This window comes from Oryctolagus cuniculus, chromosome 16, assembly GCF_051225735.1.
Source record: "Oryctolagus cuniculus isolate XC-2025 breed Fujian yellow rabbit chromosome 16, ASM5122573v1, whole genome shotgun sequence".
Classification (NCBI taxonomy): domain Eukaryota; kingdom Metazoa; phylum Chordata; class Mammalia; order Lagomorpha; family Leporidae; genus Oryctolagus; species Oryctolagus cuniculus.
In genome coordinates this window covers 14,265,443-14,284,052 of record NC_142882.1, presented here as the reverse complement: position 1 = coordinate 14,284,052, position 18,610 = coordinate 14,265,443, and the positions used below count along the sequence as shown (strand labels likewise).

The window sequence follows — 18,610 nt, the reverse complement described above, 5'->3', positions numbered from 1 at the left end:
GGTATCATTATCACACTTATATATAGTTTTCATGAATACATACAAATGATTCTGTAATTAAATACATAGGACTAAATCTATCCATTGACTGCTGTTTATTTTTGACCTTGCTTAGAGTTTTTTCTATAATTCCACTTGGAGAGAATGCTGTTTCTATTGACATATAATTCGCATAGTCAATGTGAATCACTTTAAACTGAAAATCTCAGTGGAACTGAAGCACATCCATACTCATACTGTACACTCACATTGTATACAGTGTGTTTACAGATTTGTGAAAACAACATTTCTATGTAGATTCAAAACCACTTCCCTATCCCATAGACAGTCTCTTCACTAAGCAGTCAACAGCAAGTCCCCAGACCACAGGGCAGGCAACCATCCATATCCTTCAGTTTCCTTTTTAAAATTTTTTAAATTTGTATTTATTTATTTGAAAGGCAGCCTGACAGAGAGGCAGAGGCAGAGAAAGAGATAGAGGTCTTCCCTCTGTTGGTTCACTCCCCAAATGGCTGCCATGGCTGAAACTGGCCGATCCCAAGCCAGGAGTCAGGAGCTTCTTCCAGGTCTTCCACATGGGTGCAGGGGCCCAAGCACTTGGTACATCTTCTACTGCTTTCCCAGGCCATAGCAGAGAGCTGGATCAGAAGTGGAGCAGATAGGATGCCGACCAGCCCCCATGTGGGATGCCAGCACTGCAAGTGTTGGCTTTACCCTGTACACCACAGGGCCGGCCCCTTTCCTTCACTTTCTATAGGTTTACATATATTTGACATACCATAGGAAACATTCTGAGACCATATTATCTATCGCAAAGTGCTTGGACACCACCCTTTAAGTGTGGTCACACATAAAAATGAAAAGGATGTGAGGTAATGGACAAGATAAATAGTTGGATGGAGCCAATCCTCAATGTATGAAGTTGCAAGTCATTCTCATGGAACCATAAATTGTTACATTTTAAATAATCATATAAAAGTATTTAAGGGGGCCGGCGCCGTGGCTCACATGGCTAATCCTCCACCTGCAGCACCAGCATCCCATATGGGCACCAGGTTCTAGTCCTGGTTGCTCCTCTTCCAGTCTAGCTCTCTGCTGTGGCCCGGGAGGGCAGTGGAGGATGGCCCAAGTGCTTGGGCTCCTGCACCCACATGGGAGATCACGAAGAAGCACCTGGCTTCTGGCTTTGGATCAGTGCAGTGCCATCCATGGTGGCCATTTGGGGAGTGAACCAACAGAAGGAGAACCTTTCTCTCTGTCTCTCTCTCTCAGGGTCTGTAACTCTACCTGTCTAATAAATTTAAAAAAAAAAATTAAAAGTATTTAAGAAAATTCTACTGAGATGCTTTATATGAAATGTGAGGAAACATAGCTATGACCAGGAAATCAATGTTTAATAAAGAATACAGTTCCTGTCACTTGTCACAGGATATGTCACTTATCACAGTTCCTGTGACTTGCCATTTGCCATGGGATGTTGATTCAAGGTTGCTGGTGCAGAATACTGAATTTGAGAAGTATGTTGGGGAAGTGGATTAATTGTTTGGAGTGGTAGATGCGGGGAGATGAGCTCCTACAGTTCTCTGGATGTACCTATTCATTTAGCAATTAGAAACTCATGTTCCTAGCAGAGTTCTGTAGGTCTGAGAGAGATATTAAGATGCAGTAATGAAGACAATGGCTGGGGTGTACACAGAGCCATCAATGAGTGACACCAGCCCTTCACTTCTTTCTAGAGAAACACGTGGATTGATGCAACTTGCTGTTTTGTTTATCTGAACACCAACTCTTTCTAAAGATGCCAAATCCTCCCAAGCAAACTATCGAAATAACCACTCTTGGTCCCTTGTACACACAGGTTTACAGGTCTGCTGTGTAAACCTGGGGTGGTCCCAAAAGCCCTGATCGACCATGATGAAATCATAGAGGACAGGTTGGAGGGACAGTCAAAGACGTGTTTTCTTTTTTTTTAACTTTTATTTAATAAATATAAATTTCCAAAGTGCAACTTTTGAATTATAGCTGCTTTTCCCCCCCATAACCTTCCTCCCGCCTGCAGCCCTGCCATCTCCCACACCCTCTCCCATCCCATTTTTCATCATGATTCATTTTTAATTATCTTTATATACAGAAGATTAATTTAGTATATACTAAGTGAAGATTTCAACAGACTGCACCCACAAAGACACACAAAGTATAGAGTACAGTTTGGGTAGTAGTTTTACCATTAATTCACATAGTACAACACATTAAGGACAGAGGTCCTACATGGGGAGCAGATGCACAGTGACCCCCACTGTTGATTTAACAATTGACACTCTTATTTATGATATCAATAATCACCCAAAGTTCTTGTTATGAACTGCCAAGGCTATGGAAGCCTCTTGAGTTCACCAACTCCGATCTTGTTTAGACAAGGCCATAATCAAAGTGGAATTTCTCTCCTCCCTTCAGAGAAAGGTACTGCATTCTGTGATGACCTGTTCTTTCCACTGGGATCTCACTCACAGAGATCTTTCATTTAGGTCATCTTTTTTGACAGAGTGTCTTGGCTTTCCATGCCTCAAATACTCTCGTGGGCTTTTTAGCCAGAACTGAATGCCCTAAGGGTCGATTCTGAGGCCAGAGTGCTGTTTAAGGACATCTGCCATTCTAAGAGTTTGCTCTGTTTCCCACTTCCCATGTTGCATTGTTCCCTCCTTTTTAATTCTATCAATTTATTATTTGCAGACACTGGTCTTATTTATTTGGTCCCTTTGACACTTAATCCCATCTTTTTGATCAATTATGAACTTAAACTGATCACTTTGACAAGTAAGATGGCATTGGTACTTGCCACCTTAATGGGATTGAATTGGAATCCCCTGGCACGTTTCTAGCTCCACTATGAGGTGTAAGTCCAAATGAGCATGTGCAGAGCTATACATCTTCACACTCCCTTATTCCCATTCTTATATTTAACAGGGATCACTTTTAAGTTAAATGACTAAGAATAATCGTGTTGTTTTCCAAAGTGATTTTTCCATGGAATGGAGGGTGATAGGTGCAGAGCTTCCTTGCAGAATGCTTCCTTGTGTTTCCAGAATGGACACAGATAAAAGAATAAAAAGACTCAGAGGCATGATCTGCTCTGACCACAGTGACACAAAATCTAGGTCTCTGTACTATGACTGACTTAGAAATATCTCCCTTTGGCTTCTAGCCATGTCCTTGTCTGGATCATCAGACTGTCATGCACATTATATAGGCTGAGGACACAGCAATCCCAAGACTTGGCTGTGCCCTACACAGAGACAAGTTCTGCCTGCAGAGGGCTGACCCTGCAGGCAGTATCTGCCCATGTTCTTCCCATTTCAGCTAAGACTCTGGTCTCTGACTCTATGCTGAGGAGATACTGGATGTCACCATTTCTGATTTTTCTCTTCCTACTCCCACACCCTTTACACACTTGATTGAACATGTCGGTCAGCAGCTGCCAAGTTTATCTGAAGATAGATGTCCACAGAGATGGAGACTTGGAGCTAGGTGGATTCCTCCCACTTTACTACATGGAACCAGAATGTGAGATGATCCAATTATCTTTTATAATCAAGCCATGGATAAAGTGTCAGCATCTCGGTAAGTTCAAGGTTGTGACTGAGTGTGAGTACATGCTTGTGCCCGTGTGTGTCCTATCCTTATTGGCAATTTTGAGAAGTATACAGAGAAGTGACAGAAATGCAGTCCAATGAAAGTTGAGTTCTCTTCAATTATTTTCCTTTCCACAGCAGTCACTTCCTTTTTTCTGTTTGCTCCCTGGTCCCTCAGAACAGAAGAGAGGTGTCAACATAGTTATACCTACCAATCTGGACACGTCCCTCTGATCCAATCTTTGGGGTATTGGAATGGGTGAGACTATTGGGACCCACAGTTGAGTCCTGCTGGAGTCCATGGAGATGGTTCAAGTTGTCCTGAGACACTGATAACCAGGCATAAGGTCATGGTTAGTTCCCAAGAGGCTCAAGCTGGATATCACAGTCAACAAGGGCATAGTTGAGATGTGCCTGAACTAGAAACCGTGAGACCCTGAGAACCACCACTCTAAATGGACTCTGTCCCACCATCAATCAATAATTCAGTTCTACCAGAGAGGAAGCATTGGTATTCCTGATCATCAAAATAAAAAGGAAAAGAAATCATGTTTCCTAAGGAGTCAATGTTTTTTTTTTCTCTAGGATGCTGATGGTTCTTTTCCAGGAACAATACAGAAACTGCATTAATTCTGGGATTTGCACATCTGGTTTGTGCATGCTTCTAGTAACTGGCTTGCTACTTTGCTGCTTAACAAGGGGGTTTAACACCTTGTTGGTCACAACAGTGCGGCATGCTTCTCAGACATTCAAGAGATCCACAGGCTCATGTGTTCAGAACATGGTGAGGAACACGCAAGTTGTTTAATTGGAGTCAGTCTGTCCTTGTGAGTTTCTTTTGGAATTTAATACCTGTCCCCTCAGCAGGTCACCTTGCATAAGAGGGAGCTCATGGTGGGTCTCCTCACTTTGGGGGCAGAATTGCAGCCTTGCAATTTGCCTAACCAGTGCCTTCACATAACCTATCCCTTCTCACTGTTTCATTTTGATGTCCTAATCTCTTTTAGTGACTCCATTTCTAGCCAAAACTTGAATGAGACATTTTTTGGGGAGGTCGTTCATGTGTGTGAATTTCTTGGTTAACTGACAGCTACTGACTGTTTGCATTGAGTGACAGATGTGGAGGTGGAATGTGATCTGAAGATGAAGGAATCCCTACCTTCAGAGTGAGAGCCTTTAGCCCAGGTACCAAAGCTGGAGGTGCACTCTGCCTTCTGTCCTGCAGCTAGGGAAGTATCTCTCTCCACCCTCATTCTGTGCATAAGGGGCCAGCCATCATGTGCTTGTCACATCCTAGAATCTTCGATGCCTAGACCTGGGTAATCTAAAATGGGCACCAGTTTTCATTTCTGTCTTGATATCTCATTAAGAATATTTCAAAATTATTTAAAGATTTAACACAAAATAAAATTTTATGTAATTAATTAGAACAAAAGAATCATGGGAAAAAAAAACTAAGTCATTTAATGGACTAAGATTGTTAGTCTATCATAATTTATTAACAAGGAAGCATTTTTATGTTCAAATTATGGAGGAAACTTGAGTAGTCAGAAAAGAAGAGAATATGCCAATGGAAGAAGAAAAAAAAAAAACAATGAGAAAATAACACTAATTCCCATATAAAAATGATATGTGGGAGTTATTTTATTTTATTTTATTTTTTGGTCAGGCAGAGTTAGACAGTGAGAGAGAGAGACAGAGAGAAAGATCTTCCTTCCATTGGTTCAACCCCCAAATGGCTGCTATGGCAGGCGCATTGTGCTGATCTGAAGCCAGGAGCCAGGTGCTTTCTTCTGGTCTCCCATGCGGGTTCAGAGCCCAAGCACTGGGGCCATCCTCCACTGCCTTCCTGGGCCACAACAGAGAGCTAGACTGGAAGAGGGGCAACTGGGACAGAATCTGGCGCCCCAACCAGGACTAGAACCCAATGTGCCGGCACCACAGGCAGAGGATTAGCCTAGTGAGCCACGGTGCTGGCAGTGGGAGTTATTTTTAAATTCCAAGAACTAATTTAGATGGCTAAGCTACTTATAAACAGCAGAAAATATTCAGGTGTAAAATGTAAATGAAGAGAGGATAATTCATTACCAACACTGAAAATAAAGACACTTGACGGACTAGCTTGGATTCTATCACAATAAGACATAAGTCCTGAAGTAAATGCTCATCTTTCAAAGAAAATATATTTTAACAAAGCTGCTTTCATAAGGGTTGACATATTAGAGTGGAAAATATACAAAGGGCCCAAAAATTTCCTCTGGTGAATATGGATAAAGAGACAAATGCATCCCAAAGCTGGAAAAACTGGCAGGTCGGGTGGTTATTTAAAATATTCAAAACCTTATGGGAAACAGAAGTGCCTGAATGTGTCTGCCTCTGAGCAGAAACTGGATTGCATACTGGATACACCAAGCACTTCCCAGAAAAGTCCAGGAGGCTGAGTGTGTGCACAACTTTCTCACACCACTAGAGGGCAACATATTGCTGTCTGGTCCATACATAGAGATGCACCCTACTATTTGTAGGACCTTCAAATATCTGTCCAGGAAACAGGGGTATTCTACTTCACCTCAGTTACAAAGCCCTGAACATCCCTCACAGTGGTTTGGAAACACTTTGCTTCATAGGAGTCAAAGAGACATCCCCAGATCTTCCATGTCCCTGTTAATGTTACCTACCCTGGTTCCCTGTGCCAGGGCTGGCACATCACTAAGTGGCAGCCTGAGTCTGACTGAGGAGTTGTTCTGAATTCCATGGTCTGACCCTTCTCCCTGATGCTGCCCCTCTCTTTAGGTGGCTGTGGAAGAACTACCAATATGTGCTGGCCTTCCATTTTGCCATATAGGAGATCAAAAAGGAATCTCAGCTACTCCCCAATCTGTCCTTGGGTTTCTATCTCTACAATTCCTTTGACAGTGATCAGTCTACCCTGTGGAGCATTCTGCACTGGCTGACCAGAGAGTATCATTTTATCCCTTACTACACCTGCCAGACACAGAACTATTCAGTTGCCATAATTGCAGGGACCAAGTCTACATATTTCAATGAGAGCAAAGAACCTTTTTGGAGCTCTACAAGATCCCCCAGATGAATAGGCCATGAATTCTGGAAAGAAATGTTGGAGCCTTTCCCACTTCTGGTGCTAGTGGAATGTGGATATTGACCTCACAGTCGCACAGTGATACAGAACAGATCCCAGGGGTTTTCCCGTGTTGTGAGACTATTAACGGGGGAAGGAGAAGGAAGAAAGGGAAGGAGCAGTGGAAGCTTAGAGCCTCCACCAAATTCCTGTGTAGAGCTATGCAGCCATCTTTCCACTTACTGGGAGTAGTGACAGCTGACTACTCACAGCCTTGTGCCTTACTGGAAATACCCACAGCACAGAAAACTTTCCCTGTCTCAGAGGTTAAAAATTAAACTATAATATTTGTATGGAACAAGAAGGAGAGGGAGGGACAGAGGGAGGGAAATGGGGATGGAGAGAGCATCTCTTCAAATTTGAATCAGCCCAAAAGATGGGAGCCAGGAACTCAATTCAGATCCAAATGGGTGGCAGGTGCCTAACTACTGGAGCCATCACCTGCTGCCTCCAAGGTGTGCATTAGCAGGAAGGTAGAATCAGGAACCAGAGCCCAGGACCAGACCTAGAAACCTCCCTGTGGGACATTAGCATATGATCTAGTATCCTAAATGTTGGCTCCTCATCTCAAGGATTATTATTCACAGAGGACTGCTCTTCACACTAGCAGCAATGATGTCATTACTGTCAAGTACATTAGCTGATATGAATTTTGTGCTTGAAAATTCATTTTGAAGAAAATCAGAGATGGTAAAGGATTGTCTTCTTTAAAACAACCTAAGTTATGCCCTGGTAATAAATAAGTTCCAAATTATCAAGAGATCCATGCAGTAAAGATATATTTCTCTCTCAAATATTAAATTTCACGGAAGGTGGGATTTACTGGAGGTTGGAACTCTGCTCCAGAAATCACACAGGTCTCACTGCTAGTAAGAGTTTGTATGTGGCCGGCGCCGTGGCTCACTAGGATAATCCTCCGCCTTGCGGTGCCGGCACAACTGGTTCTAGTCCCGGTCGGGACACCGGATTCTGTCCTGGTTGCCCCTCTTCCAGGCCAGCTCTCTGCTGTGGCCCAGGAGTGCAGTGGAGGATGGCCCAAGTACTTGGGCCCTGCACCCCATGGGAGACCAGGATAAGTACCTGGCTCCTGCCATTGGATCAGCACGGTGCACCAGCTGCAGCACGCCGGCCATGACGGCCATTGGAGGGTGAACCAACAGCAAAGGAAGACCTTTCTGTCTCTCTCTCTCACTGTCCACTCTGCCTGTCAAAAAAAAAAAGAGTATGTATGTACCACTGATATAATATTATGACTAGGATTACCTTTTCATCTGCAAAGATACACATGCTCTATGGTGATGTCAAGAGTCTCATGACTGTGGACATAATGAGAGATTTCTTTCTAACCCTGGGGAAGGTGTGGATTATGGTATCAAAGACAGATATTGTCGTGTATGAGACGAACCACATGCTACACTCTTTCCATGGAGGCTTCTAATTTTCACACCACAGAAGGGAAATCCCTGGCCTCAAACACTTTCTCAAGACAGTGACCCCCTTCAGGTACCAAGAAGACTTTTACTTCAATAAACTGTGGTTTCACATTTTTGGCTGTTTACCTGTTGGGTCCTTTTGTGGAAAAATTGGAGTCTGCCCTCTCAATATTTTCTTAGAGTTTCTGCCAGGAAATGTTGATATAATGACCATATCTGACACCAGCTACCTCATCTACAATGCTGTGCATTCATTAGCACATGCCCTCCATGAAATCCTTCTGGAGAAAATGGAAAAGACATCTTTACAGGCTGCCAACCAGACCCTGCTCCTTCCTAGGCAAGTAAGTCTCCTCAAAAAGCATGGCTTTGAACACCTGATGATATACATAGGTGCTTTATTATGGTCAACATATGATGCTGTTTTCTTTACTTGATCAGTAAGATCTGTCAGAATGGAAGATGAGCTCCTTGACATGGGCTATTGGAAAGCCTGTAATTGCCATCTTGTTGGGGATAATTCTACTGTTGAAAATCTCAAATTTGTTCCCTTAAATTAGGTATTATTTTGGAAAAGATAAATCATAATGTAGCATGAAAACTATAATATATTCTAACTCAAATCATGAGAAAACATGGTAATATTTAAAAAATCACATCTATATCTGTTTTTGGAATTTTCTCAAAATCAGAATATATGGACAGAATGACTACATCTGACAGCTGCTATTTAATCTAGAATGTTGTAGAGCAATCCTCCTTGAGACAGTTTTGGTGAAAAGTGAAATGGGTTCTAAGTCATATTTTAAAATGACTCTGAGAGGGCCGGCGCCGCGGCTCACTAGGCTAATCCTCCGCCTAGCGGCGCCGGCACACCGGGTTCTAGTCCCGGTCGGGGCGCCGGATTCTGTCCCGGTTGCCCCTCTTCCAGGCCAGCCCTCTGCTGTGGCCCGGGAGTGCAGTGGAGGATGGCCCAGGTGCTTGGGCCCTGCACCCCATGGGAGACCAGGAAAAGAACCTGGCTCCTGGCTCCTGTCATCGGATCGGTGCGGTGCGCCGGCCGCAGCGCGCCGGCCGTGGCGGCCATTGGAGGGTGAACCAATGGCAAAGGAAGACCTTTCTCTCTGTCTCTCTCTCTCTCACTGTCCACTCTGCCTGTCAAAAAAATAAAAAATAAAAAATAAAAAAATAAAAAAAAAATAAAATGACTCTGAGAAATGAACTTGCATTAGCATAACTGCTATTACAAAATCTGCAACTATCAGGCAGCAGGAACTGTGGGTCCATTGTTGAATATGAGACCACTCAGGATGCACCTAAGCATAAGATATTCCTCCTGAGGTACAGATAGATTTTTCATCCTAGCTTCTCTGGATCCATTCCCTGTATACAGAATATGTTTATTAGCCCTTGTTTGAATGCACCAGGCATAAATGAATTAATCAAATTTGTTGAATAAATTAAATAAACCTGATATCTAGGAAAGCTAAATATGTATATTTAGAAGTTAATAATTACACCTTTCCTCCAGCTTCATCCAATCTGGAAGAAAATCAAGTTTATCAATAGTGCTGGGGATGATGTATCTCCATGAATCAAGACACCATATGACACACTATGATATCCACAACATTGTGAATTTTCCTGTGGGTCTTGGGTTGATGGTTAAAATTGCAGAGTTTTCCTCCAAGAGTGCACATGTTTATGAGCTCTTGTTTGAATGTTCCCTGGATAAATAAATTAATTTAATTTGTTGAAAAAATTAAATAAACCTAATATCTAGGAAAAGGTAAATATGTAGATATAGAAAATAATAATTAACTTTCCTCCAGCTTCATAAATTCCTGAGGAACATCCAGTTTGTTTTAAAGATTTATTTGTTTATTTGAAAGTCAGAGTTTCACAGAGAGAGGAGAGGCAGAGAGAGAGAGAGAGAGAGAGAGAGAGAGGTCTTCCATTTGATAATTCACTCCCCAATTGGCCACAACAGCCAGAGCTATGCCAATCCAAATCAAGGATCCAGGAGCTTATTTTGGGTCTCCCGTGTGGGTGCAGGGGTCCAAAGAATTGGGCCATCTTCCACTGCTTTCTCAGGCCAAAGCAGAGAGCTGGATAGTAAGTGGAGCAGCAAGGTCTCAAACTGGCAGCCATATGGAATGCTGGTACTTCAGGCCAAGGTGTTAACCTGCTGTGCCACAGCACCAGCCCAGAAAATACAGTTTACCAATAGTTCTTCACATGATATATCCTTCCACGAATCAAGACACCATACAGTGCACAATGATATCCATAACATTGTGAATTTTCCTGTGGGTCTTGGGTTGATGGTTAAAATTGCAGAGTTTTCCTAGAAGAGTGCACATGAACAATGCTTGGTCCTCAATGAAGAAATGATATAATGGCCTACTGACTTCAAGGAGGTGTGGTTCCATTTCAATAGGGTTACACACAGATGGACCTGATATCCTTCTGAGACGAAATTGTGAACCTCTGAAATAAATATCAAACTTTAATTTCACTTCTTGACTATACATAATGTAGTCTTACTTACACATATTCTACATTGATGTCTATAGAAAATGAAAGTTTGTAGAAGTCATCATACTCTTAGATTGAGCATATTTGCTCCTATAGCAGTTGAGTGAATAAAATAAATGCAGCTAATGGATGTTTTTCTTTTTATAGTGAAATGTACACAGCGTTGACATTACCTGTAGCTACCTGACTGTGCCATAGAACTCCAGAACATCTAACTCCCATTGAGTGAGGGAGGGAGAGAGGAAGGGAAGAGAGAGAGAGAGAGAGAATTTTCTAAACACCAATGTCCTTTCTCCAGAGATTGATTTTTAGCTTGTTTGTCAAAGATTAGTTCATTGTGTTTATACAGATTAATTTCTGGGGTTTCCGTTCTGTTCCATTGATCTACATACATATTTATATGACAATATTAGGCTGTTTTGATTTTAGTTTCTCTGTAGTATATCTTGAAATGTGGTATTGTGGGGTCTTCAGCTTAATTTCTATTGTTCAGTATTTCTTTAGCTATTTGAGTCTCTTGTGTTTCCCTCTAAATTTTAAGATTTATTTATTTGAAAGGCAGAGTTACAGAGAGAGATGGAGAGACAGAGAGAGGAGGAGAAAGAATCCATCTGTTGTTTCACACCCAAGATGGCCACAATTTTGCTCAACAGGGAAATATGAAGAATTTCAAACAAGGAAACATGGAGTCTTTTGCCCCTACAGATGCAGAACAGTGCATCCATGTGCAGATCACGAGTACTCAAACCAGGCGAGAAGTCACTGCCTCCCCAGGCTGGTGATTTTCTTAGCCTTTGAGGAATACCTGGGGATGTCTCTGGCCTGCATGGCTCTGTGCTTCTCAAAACAGTAACCATTTCCACCATGCTGGTCAACACCATCTCTGATTCTGGCCTTCTGAAAACCTGGGAGAACAATGAGGTGATTGCTGGTATCAGCTTTTAACTTCATTATTCCCATCTGCTCCTTGATCCAACTGGCTCTATGTGGCATCGGGTTGCGAACCTCTCCTCCATTTATTGAGTTAGATGCACACTCTGAGCAGGGTGTCTGGCTATTTGAAAGAATTATTAAGGGATTCAAAGGGAGATATAGACTCAAATACAATAATAACAGGGGACTTCAATACCCCACTTTTAGCAATGGACAGATCAACCAGACAGAAAACCAACAAGAAAACAACAGAGATAATTGACACTATACACCAAATAGACCTAGTAGATATCTACAGAGCCTTCTAACCCACAGATACAGAGTGTGCATATTTCTGCCTGGTGCACAGAACTCTCTCTATGATAGACCATCTGCTAAGTCATAAAGGTAGCCTCAGCATATTCAAAAAAGTGAAATTATACCATGCATCTTCTCAGACCACAATGCAATGAAGCTCAAAATCAACAACTCAAGAACCTCTGTATTATATGCAAACATGGAGAATGAACAACATGATTCTGAATGACCAGTGTGCCGTAGAAGAAATCAAAAAATCTCTAAAAACAAATGAAAATGACAACACAACCTATCAAAATTTATGGGATACAGCAAAAGGAGTATTACGAGGAAAGCTTTTCAGAAAACTCTAAGATGGTGGAATAGGGAGGAAGCACACTGATAGTCCCGGAAAAGATAGTTTAATAAAAGTGGAGATACTATAGTCTCAGGGAAAAAACTGAGAGAAAACTCAGTTAGGGAAAAAAACTGAGAGAAAACTCTTCCAGAACTAGTGGGACACGGTGGACCTACATGGAGGGCACAGGCGCCCAGGGCTTGGGACCCCAGCCACCTCATCTATGCACCAGCACTGGAAAGGGAGGTGAGGCAAAACCACAGTAGCCTGAGACACTGGCAGAAAAGCAGCAGGAAGTGCCTAGAGGGGAGGAGGCTTGAAGCCCCATGGGGGAAAGTTCACCAGCCTAACTAGAGGAGAGAAAATAAGTAAATAAAAGGGACAAGTACAGACACGATTCTCTCCACTTACCTTAAAAAGGCAGGGAAAAATACAGCTGGCACCATTTTGGACATACATAAAAGCTGTGCCAGCTCAGGGCTGTGCCCACCCTCAGCCAAGCAGAAAAACCTGACTCTGGTGGGGAGAAATGACAGGAGACTAAGATCCAGTGACTATGTGGAGCTTATGAACTGGGACTGTGAAAAAAAAAAACAAAACTGAGGGTGTGTGGGAGAATTCACAGTGTGCCTGAGATGTGAGTACTCTCAGTGGGAGAAGCCAAAAACCCAGTAACCTCGGCAACCCGATGGGAGACATTGCAGGGGAATCTGATTACACAGAGGACTGCACAGATCCTTTGTGAGGTTTTTGGGACAGAGCAGATAAATATTATACCCGCTGGAGCTAGCGCTCAAGTATTGATTGTCATCAAGGAGAAGAGCTAAGCTGAGCAGAATTATTTCCCTTCTGAAAATAAAGAGAGAGAGAGACAGAGAGAGACAGAGAGAGACAGAGAGAGAGACAGAGAGAGAGGTTTTACCACGCCAAACATGGGTGTGTCACATTTGGCACACCTTTAACCCTGAAGAACTGAACAGAGCTCTCTGGCCACACCTACCACAAGCCTCTAGATATTCACCAAAAGCAGACAGTCCACTTAATCTAGAGTCATAGTATAACCAGAAAAGCCACCACGGCAAGGGAAAAAAAGAAGAAACCAAAGAATATTTATACAATGCCAAAAAACAAATGCAGAAACAGAGGAAACAAGAACAAGGAAGACATTATGATGCTCCCAAATGGACATGAAACTCCAATACAAGATTATGAAGACGATGAGATAGAAGAAATGCAAGATACGAATTTCAAAAAATTTATGATAAGAACATCTAGAAGTTATCAAAAACAAATGCATGAACTACCGAAATCCATTCTGGAAGTACAGAAAAATCTCTCTCCTGAAAATGAAATCTTAAGGACGAATCAAAATGAAATGAGGAATTTAATAGAACATGAAATTGAGATATTGAAGAGACATCAAAATGAAATGAAGAATTCAATAGAACAAATGACAAACACATTGGAGAGCATTAAAAACAGAATCAGTGAGATAGAAGAGAGAATATCAGACTTAGAAGACAGAGCACAGGAAAGTATACAGCCAAACCAAAGACAAGAAGAGTAATTAGAAATCTAAAAAATATTGTTGGGAATCTACAGGATACTATTAAAAAACCCAACATTCGGATTCTAGGAGTTCCTGAAGCATGGAGAGAGAAACTATTAGAAGGCCATTTTAGTGAAATACTGTACTTACAGTATGGACTTCTGTAGTTCATGCATTTGTTTTTGATAACTTCAAGATGTTCTATTATAAATTTTTTAAACTTCATATCTTGCATTTCTTCTACCTCATCGTCTTCATAATCTTGTTCATTTAGGAATGTCATGATGTTTTCCTTGTTCTTGTTTCCTTGATTTCAGAATTTGTTTTTTGGCATTGTGGAGATATCTTTGGTTTCTTCTTTTTTTCCTCACTCTTGTGGCTTTTGTGGTTATACAATGACTCGATTAAGTGTACTATCTGTTTTTGGTGAGTCTCTAGAGGCTTGTGTTGGGTGTGGCCAGAGAGCTCTGTTCAGTTCTGCAGGGTTAAGGGTGTATCAAAGGTGACACACCCAGGTTTGGCGTGGTAAATCTTCTCTCCCTTTTTTTATTCAAAAGGGAAATAATTCCACTCAGCTGAGTTCTTCTCCTTGATGGCAATCAGTGCCTAGGCGCTAGCCCCAGTGGGTATAATATTTGTCTGCTCTGTCCCAAGGACCACACACAGGATCTGTGCAGTCCTCAGTGTAAGCTCAGATTCCCCTGCAATGTCTCTCACCACATAGCCAAAGTTGCCCAAGTTTGTGGCATCTCCCAATGAGACTACTCAAGTCTCAGCCACACCATGATTTCTCCCACAAACACTCAGTTTATTTCTTTCACAGTTGCAATTAATAAGCTCCATATAGTCACTAGGTCTTAGTCTCCTGTTATTACTCCCAACCAGAGTCAAGTTTTTCTATTTGGCTGAGAGGGGCGTGGCCCTGAGCTGTCACAGCTGTTACGTATGTCCAAAATGGCACCTGCTCTATTCTCTCACATGGCTCTGTAAGGTGAGTGGAGAGAAAGAATAGTGTCTGTACCAGTCCCTTTTATTTTTTTCTCTCCTCTAGTTAGGCAGTGCACTTTCTTCCATGGGGCTTCAAGCCTCAGTCCCTCTAGGCTCTCCCTGCCACTTTTCCACCAGTGTCTCAGGCTACTGTGGTTTTGCCTCACCTCCCTTTCCAGTGCTGGTGCATAGATGAGGTGGCTGGGGTCCCAAGCCCTGGGCGCCTGTGCCCTCCATGTAGGTCCACCATGTCCCACTAATTCCAGAAGAGTTTCCTCTCAGTTTATTCCCTAACTCTTCCCTGAGACTACAGTATCTCCACTTTGATTAAACTATCTTTTCCCAAACTGTCTGTGAGCTCCTTCCCTATTCCACCATTTGGAGCCTTCCATCTGCAATGCATCATCTACTACTCAAATATACAAAATACTTAGATATAAATATGTTCAGTGTTGAAATTCTAGGCAAATATAACTTATACCGGTAAAGCCAGTATAGTAGTATTTCATGTGATATGACTTCATGATGACATTTCTTAATGGTTTGCTTTTTAATGAATATTTTCTTAAGTATCCATTTCATAATTCATTTATTTTATATTAATTTTTAAAAAAGAAATATTTTTTAAGAATAGGTAATTACGTTCTTTAATAATACTGAATGATGATAAAATACTCAAGTGATCTAAGGGCTTTGCTAGTGAGTACACTCATCCCAGATTCTTTCACACATATCACTGCCAAACATAGAACACAGTAGCTTTGGAGGATTCTGGGCTGGAAATTGATTGTATTTCCAAGGTAACTCAGGTTATCCTATGGTAAAATATGAACCCCAAAATTGTGAGAGATCAAAGCAGTAAAGATTTACATTAGTTTCAGAGTGAACATATAACAGTGGTTTCTTAAGAGAGGGGGTTGTGTCCAGTGCTGTGGCTCAATAGGCTAATCCTCTGCCTGTGGCACTGGCACACTGGGTTCTAGTCCTGATCGGGGTGCCGGATTCTGTCCTGGTTGGCCCTCTTCCAGGCCAGCTCTCTGCTGTGGCCAGGGAGTGCAGTGGAGGATGGCCCAAGTCCTTGGGCCCTGCACCTGCATGGGAGACCAGGAGAAGCACCTGGCTCCTAGCTTCAGATCAGCACGATGCACCGGCTGTGGTGGCCATTGGAGGGTGAACCAACGGCAAAGGAAGACCTTTCTCTCTGTCTCTCTCTCTCTCCTTTACTGTCCACTCTTCCTGTCAAAAAAAAGAGGGGGGGGGTTGTGCTCCCAGAGACATGGAGAAAAGATGAGGGAAAGACCACTGTCCTGATGATGCTATGTGCAAAGTTCATGCCTTCTCAGTTGGAATCGCAAAACTTATACAGCCTGTGGGAATCTTGCATGTTTTCTTCCATGCTCTTAGCAAGGAGTAACTCTCCTTAAAGCAAGGGGCATGTGAAATGTGATCTTATCTGTACTCAGAACAAAGGACTGCAGCATGGGGATGGCCTCATCCACAACAATGTTCCATGTTGTTGCCATGATCCACACCGTACCCCTGTGAAGAAGCATTTTTCCACAATCTGTACATTGACAAGACTCTACATCAACATGTAATAAGCGCACATTTGCAGAGGAAACTGATGCTCCTCTTGAAAACAATAACACTAGTTACTGGGGAAGCCTTTTCTTCACACATTATAGATGTATTTGTCTGGATTTTATCCCTTTATTATCTGAATACATCACTAACATGTACAATATATTTAGGACTCCTATATGCATGTACATAGCACAAACTCATTAATTAAGCTAGTTGGAAAAATTAAAGTCTAGGAAAAAGGCAAATGACCATATGTAAAAATTAACCTCAGAAATTTATTTCACCCTCTAATTTTTTTCTATTTTTATTTATAGTAATAGGACTTGAAAATATCTGTGTCCCTACTTATAGACAGTCCTTAGAAAACAAGTGAATTTTTCAAGGGATTCCAAAGATATATTCCTCATATATCCTAAATTAGAAATCATATGACCCAGAAAGCAAGAGTTAGATCAAACTGTAAATAATTTAAATATAGTCAGAAGATTTGGAAGTTTTATTTTTGGTCATACCCAGATTCTCATATCAAAGAAAATCACACTCTCATTAAATAGTCCAAGGGTAGAGATGTAAAATAATATAAGTAAATATACATACAATTGCATTTATAAACTGTATACATTTTTGTAAGTTTTGACCTACCAGATAACACAAGTTGTCTTTAAACAGAAATTGTGAACTCTGATAATCTGTGGATTGACTTGTATTTGTTGAATCAAAAATTAACCTTGAATTTCATTTATTCAACTTAAAAACAATTTTTAAAAAACCTACACAAAAATCACAGTAACCTATCCATCCATGTTTTGCTTATGTTATTGAAGAACTACGATTAGCTTCCATAAAAATGCATCCAACCATTGCCACTCTTGCAACTACATTTATTGATCGAGTTAAATCAATCACCAATTTGTTGTAAGGGTGCATGGACAAATGTTTTTCATCATTTGAGCTCATGTCACAGTGGCTACCATACTACAAACACAAAAACTCAGCTTCTACCAAAAAGAAACCTTGACGATAGGGAGATTGAGGGAAAATAAGGACTGCTGAGTACACTTGCATCCCCCACATCTCATTGAGTTCTCTCTCTCTTTCCAGTTATGACTGTCCTACAGCTTCAGCACTTCCAAGGAAAATCCAATTTACAAATAGTGTTTGGGATGATATATCCTTCCATGATCAAGACACCTTGTGGCAAACCATGATATCCAGAGTGTGTGGATTTTCCTCTGGGTCTTGGGTAGTTGGCTAAAACTGGAGTTTCTCTGCAAGAGTGCATATGACCAAAGCTTGTTCATCAGTGCAGAGATGATAGAATGGCCTACTGCATTTAAGGAGGTGTCGTTCCGTAAGAAGAACCAGAAACAGAGGGAGGTGAGAAGAGATGAAGTATGAACCTTTACTGTATTTTGATGCACTATGAACACAATTAGTTTACACAAGATGATGTATAATGGTAAGTTCAGGGATGACCTACTGCCCTTCTCTGGGTGTGTTGACTTATTAGCAATTCATGAAGCCCGTTTCTCTGTTAAAGTACTATGCGCTGAGAGATATTAGGCAGAGCCATGAAGAGACTTTTGGGGTGCACATATGGTCATCAGTGGCAAATGTGACCTTTCACCTTCTTGATGAATGGTCATGTGGAATGATGAAACTGAGTGTGTTTTTTTTAATTCCAATGTTAATTCTTTCTACAGTTGCCAAATGCCTCAAAACAATTGAGTGGCCTAACAACTCTTGGCCCCTGTGCACACAGGTTTGCAGAGCTCTGTCCCAGCAATGCCCTAGGGAGCAATGAGAGTCCAAAGCATGTTTTCCAAAGCTGTTTTTCCCCATAATGGAGAGTGGCAGGTGCATAGCCTCAGGGCAGGGTGATGCCATGAGTTCCTGCATGGGACAGAAATGAAGCAATAAAATATATAAAAGCCAGAGCTCTTCTTATCAAAGGGACATTATGGCAAGGCCTCAGCCCTGAGACTCTTTTGATATTTCTTCCTTGTGATTCTGGTTGTGTCCCTGTGTGACTCAGTAGTTAGCACATATTGTCTACAGCTTGAGGGCATACAGAAATACTTGCATCAGTTGTGCCCTACATAAAAATCTGGTCTCCCTACAGGGGTTGAGGCAACAGACATAATCAAAACAATTTTCTCTTAATATGAGCAAAGACTTCAGCCT

At 41.7% G+C, this 18,610-nt stretch overlaps 1 protein-coding gene and 1 pseudogene across 1 annotated transcript in view; one reads left to right on the top strand and one right to left on the bottom strand.

The window, feature by feature from the left end:
* Positions 1-3,460, bottom strand: part of LOC149121519 (vomeronasal type-2 receptor 116-like) — a 56,028-nt pseudogene extending 52,568 nt beyond the window's left edge.
* The window catches only part of LOC138847819 (vomeronasal type-2 receptor 116-like), a 28,304-nt gene continuing 13,152 nt past the window's right edge, over positions 3,459-18,610 (top strand). Inside the window, exons 1-2 of the mRNA XM_089315556.1 lie at positions 3,459-3,618; positions 8,382-8,545. Of these exons, the coding sequence (XP_089171682.1) occupies positions 3,459-3,618; positions 8,382-8,545 (324 nt within the window). The remainder of the gene's footprint in view (positions 3,619-8,381; positions 8,546-18,610) is intronic.